Source organism: Caretta caretta, chromosome 2, assembly GCF_965140235.1.
Source record: "Caretta caretta isolate rCarCar2 chromosome 2, rCarCar1.hap1, whole genome shotgun sequence".
Taxonomy (NCBI): domain Eukaryota; kingdom Metazoa; phylum Chordata; order Testudines; family Cheloniidae; genus Caretta; species Caretta caretta.
In genome coordinates, this window is record NC_134207.1 from 72165331 (window position 1) to 72188041 (window position 22711).

Here is a 22711-nt window from a genome sequence, read left to right on the forward strand (position 1 = left end):
TCCTTTCCAGAGGTTCTAGGGCAGTAGGTGTGGGAAGCCCTGGTCACATGGTACTGTTGTAACAGCATTGTTGTAGTTCTGTCTTCACCCCACTCTGGCATAGGCACATGACCTATGAACAGATGGCTCTGACACCCAGCAGTTATTTATCTTTTTATTTTAAAAATATCATAAAATTTAACAATAAGACAAAACAGAGTATCAGTAGATAATTCTTCCCCCCCCCCCATGTTCTTCCATTGTCCTACAGAGTACTCCGACAGATTTTCCACCCTTTTGCACATACAGTATGCAGCTGGCAGACATTGATTTAACAGCTCAATATTTTGATGATTGCAGTGATGCAGAAATATGTTTGAAATTTATCAAAACATCACTAAATCCATTTAGTACCTGTTAAAGCATGAAAAGAATTTTATTTTATATAAGGATAGAACTGTTGCCATAGATTTCTCATAAACTATGCATTACAGTTTTGGATCTAAGTGGTTGACTGCAGAGTTCTTATTTTTACTATAATTAAAACCACTAGTGTGGGAGATTCAGCTCAATAGCTGGAGGTATATTTCCATGTTGTTGGCTTTTTTGCTTTTTCTTTAAGGAATAAAGAAAAGTACTTGTGGCACCTTAGAGACTAACTAATTTATTTGAGCATAAGCTTTCGTGAGCTCCAGCTCACTTCATCGGATGCATTCAGTGGAAAATACAGTGGGGAGATTTGTTAGTCTCTAAGGTGCCACAAGTACTTTTTTTTTGCGAATACAGACTAACACGGCTGCTACTCTGAAACCTGTCTTTAAGGAATGTTGTTCCCACAAATGACAATTCTAATTCATTGCAGGATCTCCCTGATAGATCAAACTTCTTTTGCTCAAATACAAGAAACCTAGTTATTACTGAAGTAATTATGGGATGCAGATTATTTCTTAATCTTGCACTCTGATAACAACCCCGCTTTTTTGAATGCCATGGTAGAAGAGTGATATGCAGTAGTTTCACAGCAACTGCACAAACAATTGGGTCAGATTTGTGAAACCTAAATAAAACCACTTTTCTCATGTAAATAAAAAGAAGTTGTCATATGTTTGACTGAAATTAGTATTGAGGTGAAGTAAGGCAAACTCTGACTAGAAATAAGGCATACATTATTAACAGTGAGGGTAATTAATTTTTTTTTTGTAAAGAGATTCTCTAGTTCAAACAGGAATTAATTCACGGTACTCTGGAGGTCAGACTAGATGATCACAATGGTCCCTTTTGGATTTAGAATATATGAATCTATTCATTTCTATATTGTTATCACCCAAAGGCCCTAATCATGATTGGGGTCCCACTGTGCTGGAGGTGTATAAACACAGAAGTTTGACCCTACCCTGGAGCACTAACAAGCTAAAAAATAGTCTTCCAGTATCATATGAAACACATGCAGTACATGTGTGTTACTGCTGTGTTTACGGTTTTTATTATTCACATTGCTCCAGTCAATTTCCATAGTGTTGGGATGGTGCCAAGAGAGGAATTTTGCAAGAAGTTACAGCAGGACAGGAAGATACGTTCAATTGTAAAAAGTCAGAGGTCCTCAATTAAAATCATTTTTAAAAAAAGTTTGACACTGTATAACCTGTGAATTAATTTATGCATTTTCATTCTCTTTTAAACTTCAACTTTTCATTTAGGAAAACACTTAAGTGTGACTTGGGGTTTCAAAGATAAATTATTCTCCAAATCACAGTCTGCTGTCAAGTTAGTACTTCTGTCAAAAAAATGAGCAGGTATCAAGGCAAACATATTGACACTCCCTTTTTAAGTATGAACAGCTAATGGGTGCAAAAGGTCTGACAGCACTTGGTTGCTGATATTTTTATTATTAATTTAGAAACACTTGATCTTCAAAGTAGAAGTTATTTATATAAAACAATGTACTTGAAGCAAGGCTCGGGTACAGTACATTTTCATATTATGTAAAATAATGCATGGAGCATATGCTCGAAGCTTAGTATGGGTTCTTATTTAATCAAAAGTGAAGAATAATTTTCCACAGGTAAGAATTATATTTCCTCCTATGTCCATGTTACCGGTTTTGACTGAACTGGAATTGCGTAAGCTCAAAGTTCTTGCCTTCTCCCCACATTAGGATTCCAATCACTAAGAGACCCCTCTGCCATGTCCAGGAAGTGATGAGACAGTACCATGGAGACAGCTGGCTTCTCCATGCCTTTCTATACAGGCAGGGTCAGCTACACAAACAGAGGGTCCTTTCTGTAACCAGATTGCCTTGGGATATCCTACGCCTCATTTTGTACCTCATCCTCCCTCAGGCAATATCCCACTAAAGAACAGATGAAATTTCTGAAATAAGTGCATGTCATTACTGCAATATGCATTGCTGGATCCCAGTACAAATGTAGCTCCATCTGGTTGGGGCCTTCTTCAGACAGTCTGTTTTAAAGGTTAGGAGGCTTTCCGGCAGTTGATTCAGGGCAATATCCTGCAAAGGGGTAGCCAGAGAGCTGACCTGAGTGTCATTCATTTATAAGAGAACTAGTTCCCTTGGACCACTTGGGCATGGCTAAGTTAGGAACTGTAACCATGACCTGACGCTGCAATGGGATTGGTTAGCATGAACCCACCGCAGAATCAGGGCTTTACGGTAAATGGAAAATATGTAATTTTTCACCAATTAGTTTGAAAAATGTGTACAGAGAGCATTTAGCATGACTTCTCCTTTCTGTGTTAGATTGTAGCAGTGAGTCATTAATATTAATAGGAGGGAAACATTCAGAATGAGGAGAATAGACCTGTGCCTTGGCAATAAAACTGCACTTTCATTCATCATTTTGCCTCAGTTTTTAATGTTTATTTTTTCTGAAGACTTGTTTTTTCCCTTTTTTCCCTTCCAAATTACACAAAGTTATCTTAAGTTGGCTACTGTTACCTTACCTTACCCGGCTTTTCTTTAAACATTCTGTTGATCTGGCATTTCTGCCAGTGTGGCCTAATAACACTGGTTGGACATTAAGAATTGTGGAGAGAGATTCTGTGCAAGCTGCCTCCAGAACACATCAGCATCCTTGTTATTCCAATGGTAGGCCTTTTTTAAAGGAGCAGTGACTGTCATTCATGCTAAATTGTCATGGCTTTGTGGTGCAAACCAGTGACCCTCATGAACAAGGATGAGACCATGATACATTTCTTTTGTGACCCCATGCCCCCTAAGTTTCCAGAAAGTAGAAGTCTCATTGTGCTATCCAGCGTCTTTGCTGGAAGTTCATCACTTATTGATCACTGATCCAAATTACATCATGAAATAGGTACCCGGGGAGTGTCAGAGCTGTGAGGGCTGAACAAAAGGCATACGTTACAATACAAGTAGGAAATAAAATATTTTAATCATCAAGTAGTTTTTGAATGGCAAATGTGTTCTATGCAAAAATAGAAATGCTGATTAAGCCGAGATGAAAGCTTTGTGGTAAGAAACTGAATAAATGTCTGAAAGTTTTTGAAGCTTTAATGTATGTTCTTATTGAGAATAATGACTCATTCAGCTTAGTTTCCATCTTTTCCAATCCCACCTTTCCTCACTCCTTTTGCAGATAAACAAGCTGGAGGCTCGCCTGAGGCAGGAAGGTTGCATGGATGATGATGGGATTCAGCGTAAGGAAAATGAACACTGGATGAAGGAAGACTGCATTAGCTGTAGCTGTAAGGTATGCATTGCTGAACGTTCCCTCTGCTATCAAGTTCTCTTTTTCCTTTGGTATCATGCCAGCTGAAGCATCCTGCAATGATGAATTAAGGAAGAAAAGTGTGCCTCACAACTGTCCGTAGCTTAATGATAATAGGGAACATAAGTCTTCTGGAGAAATTCAGTGAACATTTGCCATAACTAGAGCTAAACGAAAGGAGAAAATATTTCAGATTGAGTCTAATGTGCACCTCGTCTTAAATGCAAAATGTGCATACCAAAGAAGAAATCTGATATTAGTGATACCATTTTGCAGTAACTTAGCTCTGATACTGAATAAGTGGAAATCACTTACAGAAGAAGTGAGGTAGCTTTAATTGGGTTCTCTCTTTTTGTGAGTGCTAAATTCACTTTTTCACAAATAGGCACACCAACAGGTAGGCTATTTCCTTGATGTATAGATTAGTTTATTTAACACAAACAGTTCCATGTCATTCTGAATCAAATTCAGTTCTCCTCATTCTTCCACCTGAAAAACAGGTGAGTTTTGGCTACACAAAATGGCTCCCAGCAATTTGGTAGGTCTTTGATGTATGGTCCAGCAACAGCCACCATCAATTTCCTGTCCATGGATGGCATCACTTCTGCCACCCTCAGAGAAATGCTTAATTCCCCACTCATCATCTTTCTTTACTTCAGACTCTTTAGATGTGCCATTGATGTGCACATAATGCTTCCATGTGCTCAAATCTACAATTGGCATAAGGCCTACATTCCATTTAAGAGTCACTTACTCCCTCAAGACAAGGCTGAAGATGTACACATGTATTTTTGCAGGTCCTCTACATAAGAAGACTTAAGTGGGATTCATAGTGTCTATGTACAACATGGGCCATCTGCAGAGGGTTTAATTTCACTCCATACATATATGCAAAACTTCAACTCCTAAATCCTTGTGTATTGATTTTTTTTGTATCTAATGATTCCAGCTGATAGGCCTTGATCCCGCAAAAGACTTACACGCAGAAGTGAATGGACTTTTCATCTCAATTTCATTTCATCTCAATTGGACTACTGCATAAATTGATAAGTCTTTGCGGGATTGGGGGTATCATTTTTTCCTGGACTTTATCTAACCCATGGGAGTTAGGTGCTTCACCTGCTTAGGTGTTTTTGAAAATCCCAGTAGGCAACTCTCCGCATCTTTAGGCACCAAGTACCTTTGAATGTCAGGCCCAAGATCTAATATTGACTTGAATATAACCTATATAGATAAATGCTTTCTTTGATACGAGTTAGAACTCCTCAATAATTTTTTGGGTGTGAGCATTCTAATTAACCTCAGAAACCTGTCAAATCGGTCTTACAACTAGGAAAATGATCACTTATTTGTGTGCATAAGTACACCATCTCATTTTATACACGTCTGCATGACAGAGACCGTCTGCATTCTTTCAGCTCTTGTATTTAATATGACGCGCTGGAAAATTGTAAAAAAATATTGAGATTGTGCCATCCTGGTTTTTTCTTTTGGGGGAAAAAAAGGTGCTAATACTTAAACATTACCTTTCAGAATGGCCAAATAACCTGTACTGTGGAGACGTGTTCTTCAGTAGAGTGTTCGAGCCCCACAAAGCTGGAAGGAAAATGCTGTCCAGACTGCATAGACAATGAAAACCCTATAGAATCATCAGTAGAGCTTAAACCTGATTCCTCTGACAAAGAGCTACCTTTTGGAACTATCTACTAAGTGGATGTAGCTTCCCAATTCAAAGGTTCTGCCAAGAAGTTACAAGCACTGCTGACTACAATACCTGCACTAAAATGTTTGATGTAAATACACTGATGAAACAATCAAGTCACTTTAGGCTTTTCACCATGGTGGATATATTCTATACTGTTATCTTTCAACATTGGTAGATCTAATGTAAAGGTGAGCAAGGGCATGAAAGACTCTACTGAAAGCCCTTTACAGGTTATTATATGTTGTACTGTGCCATTGGAAGTTGTTAAATATTAGATTCATAAGTTCAATTTTAAATGTGTTGTTTTCCTTCCTCCCAAAAGGCAGGGAGGATAAAGATTTAAAAGCATGGGATTTCTCTGAATCTTAGAATTCAACCACTGACTGAAAGTTTTCTTTTAAAATTCATACACATTGTAGTAATGAGAAATGTTTTAAAAATTGCACTGTTCTAAAGAAAAGTTATAGAATAGAAAAGAAGTTTGTACCTGACCTGCTGGATTTTTTTTGTTGTTGTTGTTGGATGGTGTTATACTATGAGAAACAGTTTGGTTTCCTTTTACAAGACTATATTCTAATTCCATGCTAGCTTTACGGAGCTTGGGTTTTCGCAAAATCAGAATGAAAGAGTAGTGTAGCACGATTCTTTGCAATCTCATCATGTTGAGACTCTGATTAGAAATTTAAAGCACATCTCAGGGAGATGTCTCCAAAAGGGGATAAAGAATGTATAAGTGCAGTATAATTTGCCAGGAAGTTGTGTACTCCTTTTCTCATTCTGCATGGATCTCTCATTGGCATCAATAGGATTTATAGAAAGAGAGAGAGAATGGACTCATCTGTTCAACTTGCCCACATGTAGAACATTATGGCAAATCCCTTAGCCTTGTGATATTGTGATCATTCACATGAAAGAGATGAGTTGTTTTTTTCAAGCTACAAGTTTTAAAATAAGGGGACAGATTTTCAAAACCTAGGTCCAAAGTTGAACCTTCAAAAATGCATGCACACAAATGTTCATTTTCATGTGCAATTAGCTGACTTAGATGGAAAAGCAGAATTTGGACATGCATATTTACTTGTATGTGTACATTTTTTGCAGACACTACTTAGAACTAGGGCTGTCAAGCAATTACAAAAATTAATCACGATTAATCTCCCTGTTAAACAATAATAGAATACCATTTATTTAAATATTTTGGATGTTTTCTACATTTTCAAAAATATTGATTTCAATTACGACACAGAACACAAACTGTAAACTACAGCTCACTTTACATTTATTTTTATTACAAATATTTGTGCTATAAAAAACAAAAGAAAGTGTTTTTCAACTCACCTCATACAAGTACTTTATCATGAAAGTTGAACTTACAAATGTAGAATTATGTACAAAAAATAATTGCATTCAAAAATAAAACAATGTAAAACTTCAGAGCTTACAAGTCCTACTTCTTGTTCAGTCAGTCACTCAGACAAACAAGTTTGTTTACATTTGCAGCAGATAAGACTGCCTGCTTCTTATTTACAATGTCACCTGAAAGTGAGAGCAGGTGTTCGCATGGCACTGTTGTAGCCGACATCACAAGATATTTGCGTGCCAGATGCGCTAAAGATTCATACGTCTCTTCATGCTTCAACCACCATTCCAGAGGACATGTGTCCATACTGATGACGGGTTTTGCTCGATAACAATCCAAAGCAGTGTGGACCGACGCATGTTCATTTTCATCATCTGAGTCAGATGCCACCAGCAGAAGGTTGGTTTTCTTTTTTGGTGGTTCGGGTTCTGTAGTTTCCTCATTGGAGTGTTGCTCCTTTAAGACTTCTGAAAGCATGCTCCACAGCTCATCCCTCTCAGATTTTGGAAGGCACTTCAGATTCTTAAACCTTGGGTCAAGTGCTGTAGCTATCTTTAGAAATCTCACTTTGGAACCTTCTTTGCATTTTGTGAAATCTGCAGTGAAAGTGTTCTTAAAATGAACATGTGCTGGGTCATCATCTGAAATATGAAATATATGGCAGAATGTAGATAAAACAGAGCAGGGGACATACAGTTCTCCCCCCAGGAGTTCAGTCACAAATTTAATCAATGCATATTTCAAAATAGAAAAATATCCAAAAATATTTAATGCATTTCAATTGGTGTTCTATTGTTTAACAGTGCAATTAAAACTGTGATTAATTGTGATTAATTTTTTTCGTTAATCACGTGAGTTTACTGCAATTAATCGATAGCCTTACTTAGAACCTGATTCTGCTTTGGAACTTTGTCTTGAAAAGTTAAAAATTCTAATAGGGAGATCACTGTGCTGCACTTACCCTTTAAATTTATAAAATCTGTGCTTCCCTCCTATTTCATTCCATAGTTATCTTCTTTGTCATTGTCTGTTTACTGACAATAGGCCATTTCATAATGTCATTTATGGAGTTTCTCACATAACTGACATAATGATATTGAAACTACATTCTCAAATGCTGGGTCATTAGCATAGTTTCACAAACTATATTTATAGATGATTAGTTCTAAGGGACATCTGATTTTATAGGGCCAACAAAAGTCTAGAAACAAGGTATTTTAAAATCCGGACTCGTGTACATTTTCCATTGCAAAGAAGATACTGAAATCCGAATCGAAAGAAAAACATCTCTCCAGTGAAGGAAATTATCTTTCTGACAAACCATGCTCAGAACTTTCTGTTGAAAACAATGTGAAAATCTGTATAAAAACGGAGTAGGGCAGAGCCCAGTCATTCTTGTTTTGGGTTACATTTGACCTCGGACGCACAGATAAGTACAATATTTTATAAAATCAGTAAGTGCTGTAGATTTTACAAGATCACACGGACCTTAAAATCTGGATTAAACGTTGACAATTTACATCCTTATTCTAGACATCACTTATAAAGCCACATATACGTTAATTTTGTATTCTACTGAGATACACAGAGTATTTGACCAATATTCCCTAATCCACTCCAGTCTCTTAATTCTGTTACAACATTGTTATATGGCTACTGCATCAAAGTTCACAGCTAAGTAAAACCCCTTCATAATAATGATATTTTAAAAACTATGTTTCACCAACCTTCAGAAATCTTAACTCCCAACTACTATAAAGTGTTTCTATAAGGAGAGTAGAGTATATTTCAGTCAGTGAGTTATGAAAAGTATGTTTATTAATATAATTATTTTGTAAGTTACATTTTTAATTGAGCTGAAAATAGTATCAGCTTCATTTATGAAAGATGCTTTCTATAGTCATAAGAATCCTTACCTGATAGAGAGTGAAATTTACTCCTGTGCACCACTTAAGCCTGAGTTTGAGTGGAATGTAAGTGGTACATATGCCTTGTGCTAGCTATCTGCACAGAGTGAATTTCACTTTAAAAAAAAAAAAAGTACAAGATAGTTTTCCTCAAAATATATCAGTTCTCCATATTATGCCATGGAAGTCCAGAGGAACTAATGGTGGGGAATTTTCAGTAGTTGGTCTTGCATATACAATTAATAGAAATGGGGCTTACACGTGAACAAATACATAGTTATATACAAGGACCTGTCTTAATCAATATCTTCTGTGCACCTTTGTTGATATCCAGTGAGGAGCCTGGACAAGAGTTACTGTCTGACAATTTGGTTGATCAACCAAATATTGCATATCCAGACTGACATGAAAATGTAATCACACACAAATAGTCAACCTGTGCATCGTAAAAGAAGCACCGGGGAACAAATTGAAAGCTGCTTTGAAAATGTTTAAAATTACTGCGCAACATAATTCTTTAGATATTACAAGCAATAGTTACAAACATTAATGTAATGCAATTTATAATTTGGTATTGAAGTTGATACCTGTACAATAGCATTTGTATATTAGATTTCAACATTATATATTCAGATATAACCATGAATGGTGTGAAGTCTTAAAATAATATTCAGAAGACTCATAAACTATGTATTTTGAAAGTCCTTGAAAAAAGCAATACTAAAATTTCAGTCACAGTGAAATGTGTTTTGTCCTATAAATTGCTCCCACCATGCTAATAAGGTAAAACATATTTATTGTGTAGCTTGCACTCAGAATTTTAGCTTGAAGTTTGTAATTAATTTTCATTATTGAAAGCCATATACAAGTCTATATCACAGCTGAAATTTTAGGACAAACTTAACGTTTAAATACAAGCTCTGTAAGCAAAGTCTATAGTAAAATTTATGTATGACATATTTGTACCTCATGAATATATAAAACCAGGGATGTTTTTAAATACATATGGTGCTAAATGCTGTGCCTGAAATATGACTTCATAGAGTATATTTTCCAAAATAATCTGTTTACTTGTGTTTTAAGCATTCAGGCTGGATTTAGAAGTATGTTAAAACATGGCATCTACATTATGTCATTCCTGCAATAAAAGCTTATTACTGAGATTGGAGATGGAGGAAATGCAAAAGGTGAATTCAGGTTCAGGTATGGGTCCTACTGTTTGGGTTCTTCTATGAACTATTGTAATCTAAGACCTGATCCAGACCTCTGTGACAGCAGTAGGAGCCTGATTCAGCTGTCACTTCCACAGGGAAAAAGCAGCTCCACTGAAGCCAATGGAGTTACCCTGGTGTACGTGAGAAGAAATTGCAGACGCTGATTTCAAGGGGAATTGGATCGTGGCAATAGTGAATCTGCAAAAAGAAAAGCCTTACTGTGGTTTTGCCGCTGCAAGGCACTGATAGCAGATGTGAATGGCAGGACAGGGAGCATCCAGTCATATCTGAACCTCAAAATTAATTTGGTTCTTGATCCTACAAATGCAGGGAGCTGGAGTTATTGTATTCAGACCAATTCACCCATCTCTCAACTGAGATGCTGAATTGAGATAATGTTGCCTGTGAATGGGTAAGATTTGTGTTTGAGATCCTAGAGATGGCTTTTTGAGATTACAGATTTCACAACAGGTATGAAAATCTTGGCAAAAAACAGAAGAAAGGACTTGGATCACAAAGTGATTGAAAAACATTGCTACGCTATTTTTGTGTCTTATTGCAAGTGCTGCACTGAAATAAGGTGCTATTTTATTATGAGTAAATTTATACTGAGGCCATTTAAAGATACTTATTATTGTAAATGTTCTCCAACGCAATAAAAAGTACTTTCAAACTCTTATGTATAAAATGCTATAATGTAATTAAATTTGAGAAAGAGGCAGCAAAGTATTATGCATTATATACTTTATAGTGTTGCTCTTTTCTAAGTGGTAAGAAAACACTTTTTTGTGGATTTCTTCTTTCCCTTTATTTCAAAGTATTGAATTTGTTTGTAACTTTTCATAACTTAAGTCACAAGAATGTATCTACATAATTGATGTAAGATGTCTGGAGGGGGTGGCTTTCTTGTTGTTTGTTTTGATTACATTTTGCAGGAAAACCCTGAAAAAGATCTCTGTATTTGGGTGAAATTTTCAATTAAAAGAAGCATATGCACATCCAGCATTTGATGTTGACCAATGTGGGCTTTGAAATGTTTCCAAAAGTAAGTGCTCAACTTTAAGCATGTGCTTAAATAGAATAGAACATAATTTGCTGAATAGAGATTCTGTCCTGAACTGAGGCCTATCCCAGAAATGAATTTGGACTAAAAGGGCTACTCACGTAAGAAGGAGCAATATTTTTTGCTTTGCAAATATATTTCCAAAAGATACATGAAAACTACTGACAATGCACTCCAAGATTATGAACCCAGTACATTCACAAGACCAGAATAAAATCATATTTTTATATTTATTATTTTGTTTGCAATATGTATGGTGATGTATGTTTCTGCTATAGTCTCTGAGCCTACTCCCACAAACAGGAAAGCTGCAATTTGACTTCAATAGACGTAGGATCAAACCCACAAACCACTCACTTAGAGCAACATCTGAAAGTTGATGTGAGATATTATGCCACAAGGTGGACTCATAGGGGCAATGAAAAGGCTTTTAAAACTTTTAGAGACTAGATGACTTAGAGCCATCATAGGGCTTCCAATTTCTTTGCAACCTATTCCATTCAGACCAAGTTGATACTGAACTAAAGTAATTACTGTCACATGACTGTTCAAAGGTCTGTGAAATAAGTTTTGGTCTCACTCAAAATCCCAATGGGGAAATGTTGAATAATCATAGAATCATAGAATATCAGGGTTGGAAGGGACCTCAGGAGGTCATCTAGTCCAACCCCCTGCTCAAAGCAGGACCAATCCCCAACTAAATCATCCCAGACAGGGCTTTGTCAAACCTGACCTTAAAAACTTCTAAGGAAGGAGATTCCACCACCTCCCTAGGTAACGCATTCCAGTGTTTCACCACCCTCCTAGTGAAAAAGTTTTTCCTAATATCCAACCTAAACCTCCCCCACTACAACTTGAGACCATTACTCCTTGTTCTGTCATCTGCTACCACCGAGAACAGTCTAGATCCATCCTCTTTGGAACCTCCTTTCAGGTAGTTGAAAGCTGCTATCAAATCCCCCCTCATTCTTCTCTTCCGCAGGCTAAACAATCCCAGTTCCCTCAGCCTCCCCTCATAAGCCATGTGTTCCAGTCAACTAATCATTTTTGTTGCCCTCTGCTGGATGTTTTCCAATTTTTCCACATCCTTCTTGTAGTGTGGGGCCCAAACTGGACACAGTACTCCAGATGAGGCCTCACCAATGTCGAATAGAGGGGAACGTTCATGTCCCTTGATCTGCTGGCAGTGCCCCTACTTATACAGCCCAACAAGCCATTGGCAATTCTTGGCAACAAGGGCACACTGTTGACTCATATCCAGCTTCTCATCCACTGGAACCCCTAGGTCCTTTTCTGCAGAACTGCTACCTAGCCATTCGGTCCCTAGTCTGTAGCGGTGCATGGGATTCTTCCGTCCTAAGTGCAGGACTGTGCACTTGTCCTTGTTGAACCTCATCAGATTTCTTTTGGCCCAATTCTCTAATTTGTCTAGGGCCTTCTGTATCCTATCCCTACCCTCCAACATATCTACCTCTCCTCCCAGTTTAGTGCCATCTGCAAACTTGCTGAAGGTGCGATCCAAACCATCCTCCAGATCATTAATGAAGATATTGAACAAAACCGGCCCCAGGACTGACCCTTGGGGCAATCCACTTGGTACCAGCTGCCAACTAGACATGGAACCATTGATCACTACCCGTTGAGCCCGACAGTCTAGCCAGCTTTCTATCCACCGTATTGTCCATTCATACAGCCCATACTTCTTTAACTTACTGGCAAGAATACTGTGGGAGACCATGTCAAAAGCTTTGCTAAAGTCAAGGAATAATATGTCCACTGCTTTCCCCTCATCCACAGAGCCAGTTATCTTGTCATAGAAGGCAATTAGATGAGTCAGGCATGACTTGCCCTTGGTGAATCCATGCTGACTGTTCCTGATCACCTTCCTCTCCTCTAAGTGCTTCAGAATTGATTCCTTGAGGACCTGCTCCATGATTTTTCCAGGGACTGACATGAGGCTGACTAGCCTGTAGTTCCCAGGATCCTCCTTCTTCCCTTTTTTAAAGACGGGCACTACATTAGCCTTTTTCCAGTCGTCCGGGACCTCCCCCAATTACCATGAGTTTTCAAAGATAATGGCCAATGGCTCTGCAGTCACATCTGCCAACTCCTTTAGCACTCTCAGATGCAGCGCATCTGGCCCCATGGACTTGTGCTCATCCAGCTTTTCTAAATAGTCCCGAACCGCTTATTTCTTCACAGAGGGCTGGTCACCTCCTCCCCATGCTGTGCTGCCCAGTGCAGTAGTCTGGGAGCCGATCCTGTTCGTGAAGACAGAAGCAGAAAAAGAATTGAGTACCTTAGCTTTTTCCACAATACAAAAACCATCACCATAGTTGACATTAATTGGCATCCTTTTTGACAGTCTCTGCAGAGTCGAAGATGTAATGGGTATGAAGGCTAAACTACTCTCATTTCCTAGAAAATGATCCTTCCAGAACAGAGGACAAGCGCATTGACAAGGCAGTATGGGCTAGCTTGTTCTGAATGAGCACATGTTACTGTGTATGTGTGTTCTGTGAATACAGATAAGACTTCAATTCCCAGGACAGTTTGCCATCTCTCACAAGTAATATGTTTCCTTATCTAACTCCTGGGTACCTGGCTGGTGAATCTTGCCCATATGCTCAGGGTTTAGCTGATTGCCATATTTGGGGTCAGGAAGGAATTTTCCTCCAGGGCAGATTCGAGGAGGCCCTGGAGGTTTTTCGCCTTCCTCTGTAGCATGGGGCATGGTTCACTTGCTGGAGAATTCTCTGCTCCTTGAAGTCTTTAAACCATGATTTGAGGACTTCAATAGCTCAGACATAGGTGAGAGGTTTTTCGCAGGAGTGGGTGGGTGGGATTCTGTGGCCTGCGTTGTGCAGGAGATCAGACTACATGATCATAACGTTATATGCTTCTGACCTTAGTATATATGAATCTATGGACTTTTCTGTTTAGTTTTTCATTCCTATATGTTTTTTCACTCTATAGAAAGAAGTCCCAGTTTTATTATCTCGCAAGATATTACTTTATTTATCATGAGAAAAAGGATAAAGATATTACTCCACAGTTTGTAGGTCAGTATATTGATAATACAGCCCCAATGATGCAAATATTCTTCATAGTTCAGGTGGCGATAAATATATCTTCCTAATGTATTATTTGTGTCATGGAAACATTGTTCCTGGCTCAGTGAGTAGCACTAATATTTGCATATGGCGTATGTATACTAGACAAAATACAGGATTCTAGTTTATTTTTTTTTATTTTAGTTGTGTGTGCATAGAATATAAAATATCTACTTGTGCAACTGCAAGTTATATATATTTTGTTCCCCTGAAAGATTGGTAACAGAGTTAATGGAAAAAGCATAAACCCTGAAAAATGTACTTGCATATAAATATACACTCACATTGACAATCCTGGAGGAAATAACACAGATAGTCTTAGACAATAAAAATAGAATTTAATCATAATTACAGAGTTAACACAGATTTCTACTCAACTCTTCAGGAAAAAAATACAGGAAATATTTGCAGAGTTTTATGAGAAACAATATACTTTTTGCAAAACAGTCATGCAGTAGAAGCATTTAAAGTAAATAAAATAAGCATAGCTCCTTGCGGTGGAGAAAATGGAAATGTATTCAACTGACTCATTTACACATAGGAATATGCTTGGGCAAATAAAAATATTAGAAAAAGTCTCAGGTTCAGGCCGAACCAAAAAGGGCTTTCTCAACCTCAATTTCCTCCCAGTACAAGACATTTGGGCTGCAAGTCTCTTCCTGCAAATACTGCAGGCAGTTCTGAATTGACTAGGGAGTTGGATCATGCTCCTTCCACTCTCATAACAGATTCCTTGTCTCCTCCAGTGCAAACAGGATGGCAGTTAAACCCTTCTATACTATGCAGTCCTGGCTGTTACAGCTTATTTTGGATCAGCAAAATCCAGTGGTCTCCACTTTCTCCCCATCTCTTACAGTATCAAAATTTCTGGGGTTCTCATCCCCAGGTTGGATCACCCACTGAGCTACTCTTCATTTTTTCCCCAGGTGCTGCATCTGTGGGGAGAGGATCGTAACAGGTGAACTCTGCCCACAATTGCCCCCAACTCCTCACTCTGTTGAGGAAATGGCTGAGAGTCTGGACAGCTAGCTAGAGACTCTCTTCAAGCACTAGCCAAGAAGCCTCCATTACAAAGTTAGGTTAATCTTCCTCAGCTCCTGTGACTCAGCAAACCAAGGACTCATCAGGTGTTAAATACCAAAATCCCTCCAAACACTCTGTTCCAATCCATCTCTAATGGTAAAAGTTGTCCCAGATTTTAAATTGAGCCACATGTCAAGGAATCTGGCATCCCATCTGACACTCCTTCTCAAGAGGAAGATCTGGGATCTCTGAGATATTCCTCTCCTTTTCTTCTCCAGTTATATGTGCGGTGATAAGGTGCTCTAGAGAAAGATGATCTATGAGCAAACACCAGACCAGAAAATAGACCAGTCCCCAACAGGGAGCACTACCCTTTCTCAGTAGAGCCAAAGCAAATGAAACAAGACCTAAAACAAAGGAGAAAAGCCAAAAAGCACCTCAGATCCAGATCTCCTTCCACAGACTCTAGCTCCTCCAGAGAGGAGAACACTTGAGTTCAAATCATAACTCTAAGCCACGGAATCAGGAGGAATTTTTTCGACCAGAATTGTTTGAAACCCTGAAGAGGAAGATGGTAGCTGTTCTAGAGATCCAGCCAGAGAAAAAGGATGAACAGGTTAAGGCCAAGATTAAGTCTTCCAATCAAAACTAAAATGAAATTCCACATTCCCTCTTCATTCTTCCTTCAAAGTGGTTATAGTAGAGCTGGTCAATATTTTTGTGAAAAAGTGACCTGTTTTTCAAAAAATGAAATTTTAGCAAAAAAAAACCCCAAACCTTTTTCAAATTTTCCTTTTTTGACAACTCACCCCAATACCCTGCCCCCTTTTATTTCCCTCTTTCTCCCTTTTTAGTGGCAAAGGTGTTTGAGGGAGGAAAGGAAGATCTACAAAAGTGAAAATTTTTCAGCATCAAAAAGTTTGTTTTTTAAAAAAATGTCACTCTGGCAATTTTAACAAGGATAAACCCCGGTGAAGAGAAACTATTCCCAAAGATCCTGCAGACAGGGAAATACAAGTGACTATTTAGTGCCTCTTCAGCAGCCTTAGGCCCCATTTCAGCACGTTTGATTTTACCCATCTGAGTAGTTCTATTGACATTAATAGCACTACTGCTGTGCTTAGTATCATGCACATGCTTAAGTACCTTGCTGAATCAGGGTCTTAGAGCCTCATGGGCAAACACATGAATCACCAGAGCCACAGCGTCCTGATGCAATTTCCTCAAAAAATTCTTGGTTCCAGCAGTACAGTGCACATTCAAGTCAATGATAAAGAAATTGTCCCAGAACTAGACCCATTTACCAACTCCTCCGTTTTTAAACCCACCTACCTCTTCTTGCCAAACAACAGGTTTTAAAGGCTTTCATCTTATTAAACTAGTTTGGCTAAAAATTGTTACTAGTAATAGATGGTGTAAGTGAATATTGAACACACCACTCCTATTATGCTTCCCCTTCTCACCACAGGGTTGCCACCTGGCTGCCTTTTAACCAGCCTGGCCAATTTCTGTACTGCCTTGCTGTTTAAACGATTTGATGTGCCATTTTGTTTTTCATTTGGAACCTGTCAGAGCATTCCATAGTTCTCACCCCCTTGTTTGAACTGCAGAGCCATGACAGCATAAGATAAGAAAAAATGATAAAATACATATATTGTATTTTTTGTTTGTTTTTTTCGGGGGGAGGGTGTGTGGAAAATGGTTCTCTTACTAAAATGTTTTATAATTAGCTATAGTTTGTACTAGGACCCTTTTTTGTTGGTGAGGGGGGCAGGGACTGTTTTTTGTTGGCAGTAGTGGGGTAGACACTGGCCAGTTTTTCTGAGTCTTGGAAGTGGCAATCTTCCCTCAGAGATGGAAGGTGATGTGAAAGGAGGAAGATTTTTCCATGCAAGAATTTTATGGACAAACATTTGCAGAACATTTGGTGGAGGGATATTTTCTGCTGCCATAATGGATGATGGCTTTCTTTAGGGAGTCTATCAACATACTTTGCCTTTTCATTGTTTCTCCACAGAATGTGTTTAAATCATTAAATGAATAACCCCACCCGCTTGTGTGGCCAGCAGGAAGCAAGAGAACTCCAACACCACCCACCTGTAGGACAAAACAAAAGATAGGAAAACAAACAACCCAAACCAATGTTTTGCAACTTCTTCATTGCAACTGAATATGAAGCAACAATACATCATTTCTGCCACCGTGTGGAGCTGTGTACAGCTATAAATTGGCCACACTGGGTATGTGACAGGTTTCAGAGTAGCAGCCGTGTCAGTCTGTATTCGCAAAAAGAAAAGGAGTACTAGTGGTACCTTAGAGACTAACCGATTTATTTGAGCATAAGCTTTCGTGAGCTACAGCTCACTTCATCAGATGCATTGGTTACTCTCTATGGTGCCACTAGTACTCCTTTTCTTCTTACTGGGTATGTGTACTAACATGATTCCAAGATGGTGTATTCCAGCAGTGAGCAAGTGGTGGTAGTTTCTCCTGGGATACAGAAGAAGCTCAGAACAGTAGTTCCCTAAGGTAAGTGTCCAGGTTTTTATTTCTGTAATATAAGTGGGAGGAAAATAACAACTTTGCAGTACATTTATATTTGCTAGAGGTTTCAAAAGAGGAAAGGAAAACAGGTCTGACAGATTAGATTATTTAAAAGTAGAGAATTCAAGGTTCATAATGAACAACATTATTATTATATTTGTATAATGGTAGTGCCAAGAGGCACCAACTTAGATCCATACCCCACTGTGAAAGACCATGCAGGTACACAAAGTAAGAGACATCTCCTGCCCCAAGATGTTTGCAATCTAAATAGATAAAGGCTAGGAAGGGAAACAGAGGTGAAGTGATTTGTCCAAAGTAACACAGGAAGTCACTGGCACAGCTATAAACAGATCCCTGGTCTCTTGACCTTCCTTCCAATGTTCTATCCATTAGATCACACTGCCTGCCCTACCATGAAACATTAGTGTAATAAAAAGCTTCAGGTAAGACTACTGCTTCTGAAACTAGGTTCTCTCCAGAAATTCTGAGAGTTCACTCCAGCTGTACAGGTATGGTGGAGAGTTCACAGAAAGCATAGTAAGAGATCATTTTAAAAATCAATATCAGATTCTGGCCAGTGTTTGAAATGCATCAATTTCATAATTACATACATCTATGTGTAAAATGTTTCTAGCATCAAATGCATCTGTCCATGTTAGGAAGCCCTTAACTGCTGGATATGTATTTTTTTTTAACCTTATGGCTCCAAAATGTGACTTTAGCCTGATAAAACATTAGATGATCGTGCCACGTGACTTTTTTTCAGAAATATCTAATGAGCAAGAATTGTCAATGAGCAATAAGATTAGATTGCATGCCAAAAGCTATTGATTGATTTTTCTATAAAAGTGAATGAATGCTATCGAGTGCTGCTTCATTTGATGTATTATTCATCTGCAGAAGATATTTGTTCCCTGATCATGAAAAAATGGCTGGGTGCAAACTATTGAAGATAACTACTGAATGCAGAAGCAAATAATTTACAACAGAACTGCAACTGTGTTGACAATTTGGCATAACAGTGTCTTAATGAACAAATGGGATTATATTTACATTCATAGAATCATAGAATATCAGGGTTGGAAGGGACCTCAGGAGGTCATCTAGTCCAACCCCCTGCTCAAAGCAGGACCGATCCCCAATTAAATCATCCCAGCCAGGGCTTTGTCAAACCTGACCTTAAAAACCTCTAAGGAAGGAGATTCCACCACCTCCCTAGGTAACGCATTCCAGTGTTTCACCACCCTCCTAGTGAAAAAGTTTTTCCTAATATCCAACCTAAACCTCCCCCACTGCAACTTGAGACCATTACTCCTCGTTCTGTCATCTGCTACCACTGAGAACAGTCTAGGTCCATCCTCTTTGGAACCCCCTTTCAGGTAATTGAAAGCAGCTATCAAATCCCCCCTCATTCTTCTCTTCTGTAGACTAAACAATCCCAGTTCCCTCAGCCTCCCCTCATATGTCATGTGCTCCACCCCCTAATCATTTTTGGTGCCTTCCGCTGGACTCTCTCCAATTTTTCCACATCCTTGTAGTGTGGGGCCCAAAACTGGACACAGTACTCCAGATGAGGCCTCACCAATGTCGAATAGAGGGGAACGATCACGTCCCTCCATCTGCTGGCAATGCCCCTACTTATACAGCCCAAAATGCCATTGGACTTCTTGGCAACAAGGGCACACTGTTGACTCATATCCAGCTTCTCGTCCACTGGAACCCCTAGGTCCTTTTCTGCAGAACTGCTGCCTAGCCATTCGGTCCCTAGTCTGTAGCGGTGCATGGGATTCTTCCGTCCTAAGTGCAGGATTCTGCACTTGTTCTTGTTGAACCTTATCAGATTTCTTTTGGCTCAATCCTCTAATTTGTCTAGGGCCCTGTGTATCCTATCCCTACCCTCCAGTGTACCTACCTCTCCTCCCAGTTTAGTGTCATCTGCAAACTTGCTGAGGGTGCAATCCACACCATCCTCCAGATCATTAATGAAGATATTGAACAAAACCGGTCCCAGGACCAACTCTTGGGGCACTCCAGTTGATACCGGCTGCCAACTAGACATGGAGCCATTGATCACTACCCGTTGAGCCCGACAATCTAGCCAACTTTCTATCCACTGTATCGTCTATTCATCCAGCCCATACTTCTTTAACTTGCTGGCAAGAATACTGGTGGAGAGAGTGTCAAAAACTTTGCTAAAGTCAAGGAATAACACGTCCACTGATTTCCCCTCATCCACAGAGCCAGTTTTCTTGTCATAGAAGGCAATTAGATGAGTCAGGCATGACTTGCCCTTGGTGAATCCATGCTGACTGTTCCTGATCACTTTCCTCTCCTCTAAGTGCTTCAGAATTGATTCCTTGAGGACCTGCTCCATGATTTTTCCAGGGACTGACATGAGGCTGACTGGCCTGTAGTTCCCAGGATCCTCCTCCTTCCCTTTTTTAAAGATGGGCGCTACATTAGCCTTTTTCCAGTCATCTGGGACCTCCCCCGATCGCCATGAGTTTTCAAAGATAATGGCCAATGGCTCTGCAATCACATCTGCCAACTCCTTTAGCACTCTTGGATGCAGCGCATCCAGCCCCATGGACTTGTGCTCGTCCAGCTTTTCTAAATAGTCCCAAACCACTTCTTTCGCCACAGAGGGCTGGACACCTCCTCCCCATGCTGTGTTGCCCAGTGCAGTAGTCTGGGAGCTTACTTTGTTTGTGAAGACAGAGGCAAAAAAAGTATTGAGTACATTAGCTTTTTCCACATCCCCTGTCACTAGGCTGCCTCCCTCATTCAGTAAGGGGCCCAAACTTTCCTTGACTTTCTTCTTGTTGCTGACATACCTGAAGAAACCCTTCTTGTTACTCTTAACATCTCTTGCTAGCTGCAACTCCAAGTGTGATTTGGCCTTCCTGATTTCACTTCTGCATGCCTGAGCAATATTTTTATACTCTTCCCAGGTCATTTGTCCAATCTTCCACTTCTTGTAAGCTTATTCTTTGTGTTTAAGATCAGCAAGGATTTCACTGTTAAGCCAAGCTGGTTGCCTGCCATATTTACTATTCTTTCTACACATCGGGATGGTTTGTCCCTGTAACCTCAATAAGGATGCTTTAAAATAAAGCCAGCTCATTGTCTCAAAACTAAGCAGACATAGGGTAAAATATTCAAAAGCTCCTAAGGCCTGATCTACATACAGTTTTTGTACTGGTATAACTATGTTGGTTGGTTGTGGGGGGGACGGGACGGGGGTGACTTGTTTTACTGATATATTTATAACAGGCAATTCTAAATGATATAGGACCTAAATCCCACTGAAAGGTTTTTGAATGACTGAAGTGCTTATGTAGTAGGTAAGTATAGGTAGAGGATGTTATTAGAAATACTTGATAAAACTCTGTCACAGATTAAAGTAACCTGCCTGCTGCTTGGAGCAGCTTCTCCCCTCCGGGGTATGGGTCCTGGGTTCTTTATCTTAGTACCTGGTGGCTCCATCCAAAGGGAAATCCTTCCTCGTGCCTGGATCACAAGGGTTACTGTGCCCTTTGAAAACATTTATTACTAATAGTATGTTATAAGCGTAGTCTAGTACACAAGGAATAAAATTCTTATGACAATCACCAAAATAACAATATAAGAGGAAGAACTTTATTAGGTACAGGGAACAAAGGATGAGGGATAAGAAAAAAAATAAGAGTAATTGGAATAATAAAATATTAGCACTACCTTAAATCCGCAACCTAACACCATTTACAACAGGCCCAATGTCCTGGCTCCCTACTGTTACCTGCCTAGGCAGACTGCAAGTTGAGACACAGTCCTTTGATGGGTGATGCATTGTTGTAATTGTTGGCCAGCTTAAAACTTTCACAGGCAAAATAGATAGACATGGGATTTTTTGCAAGGTCTTCATCCCATAAAAAGATCGTATTGGCCTGAGGCTCTCTGGTGTGGAGTCCAATGGAAAGTTAGGCTGACTCTTGTTAGCCTGACCTGAAATCGCTTCCCAGCCTCCTGGGCTGCTGATCTCTATTGGACTGTCACTTTTCAACTACCCAGAAACCACCAACAGAGTTCAAAGTTGCCCTTTGGGTAAAAATGGGAAATTTAATGGAGAACTCCCAGGCTGTGATGCTGCTTTCTCTGCCCCACTCGAACAACAGCCAAACCTGAAGATAAACCAAACCCTTTGTTGCTGAATTCTGGCTTATGATTAGTTATGGTAATAGTGTGACAAATTTCTGTTACCAATCTGCCTGAAGCATCAGGTGATCAGTCTGAGGCCACAGGATCATTAAGGGAGGAGATAACCTAACACACCAAGGGTCTAAATTTTAAAGCTTTATTGATAAAATAATAAAATAATAGCAGAGAGTGCTGGAAATGCTTCCACATCACTCAAAGGAAGGAAGAAAGTGTTAGTGCCCCAACTCACTTTCATACTCACATATGCCTGACCCAAAGCTGGCCAAGTCTGGGTGTAACGTAAAATGAAGGGGGGGAAGGGTGGATGGGAGTGCTGTCTTGGGCCCAGGTCATCCGAGGATCCGCTGTGATCTCCAAGTTGCTCCAGCTCTCAGGAGGGTTTTAAGTCCCGGGCTCCTTTGGGGGGGGGGTGCTTCATTCAGGGACCTCTGCTCCTAGTGCCCTCTGTACCAGTCCAAACCGGCCTTCCATGGTGTCTTCAGCTTTCTTGAAACACCCCGGCTCCAAGGACACAAGGCTCAGCTCCCCCTCTTGCCATCTCACTGGGGTTTTCAATCTCTGCAGTCTTAGACCTTGTTTTCTTCTTTGCTGGCCTCACTTGCCTCACTTGTTATGGGCTAGCTCTGCAAGTCTGTTCAGTTGAATCTCCCTTTCTCATGCCTGATCGGTGGATTCCGGCCCCCCCTCTTTCTCGGCAGGCAGCCGAGAGTCAGATGTGTGCTATGGCCTTGAGCTGGCTGGAGTCAGCATCTTATCTTCAGGCCTAGCAGGAGCATGGAGTTAACCCATTTTTTGCTCTCTTCTGTCTTCCCCCCACAGCCTCTCGCGACCTGCAAAGGAATCCTCCATTCCTCACT

General features: G+C 39.7%; 1 protein-coding gene across 3 annotated transcripts in view; it reads left to right on the forward strand.

Annotated features, from left to right (window-relative positions):
* PXDNL (peroxidasin like) overlaps positions 1-10927 on the forward strand; it is a 282898-nt gene extending 271971 nt beyond the window's left edge. For 2 of the 3 annotated variants that reach the window (XM_048840634.2, XM_075125229.1), the window contains exons 22-23: positions 3594-3707; positions 5259-10927. In XM_048840634.2, coding sequence (XP_048696591.2) covers positions 3594-3707; positions 5259-5435 — 291 coding nt within the window. In that variant the 3' untranslated portion in view covers positions 5436-10927. Of the gene's footprint in view, positions 1-3593; positions 3708-5258 lie in introns of those variants that run through there. The other variant, XM_075125228.1, reaches the window with a different exon arrangement.
* The last annotated feature ends 11784 nt before the right edge of the window (positions 10928-22711 follow it).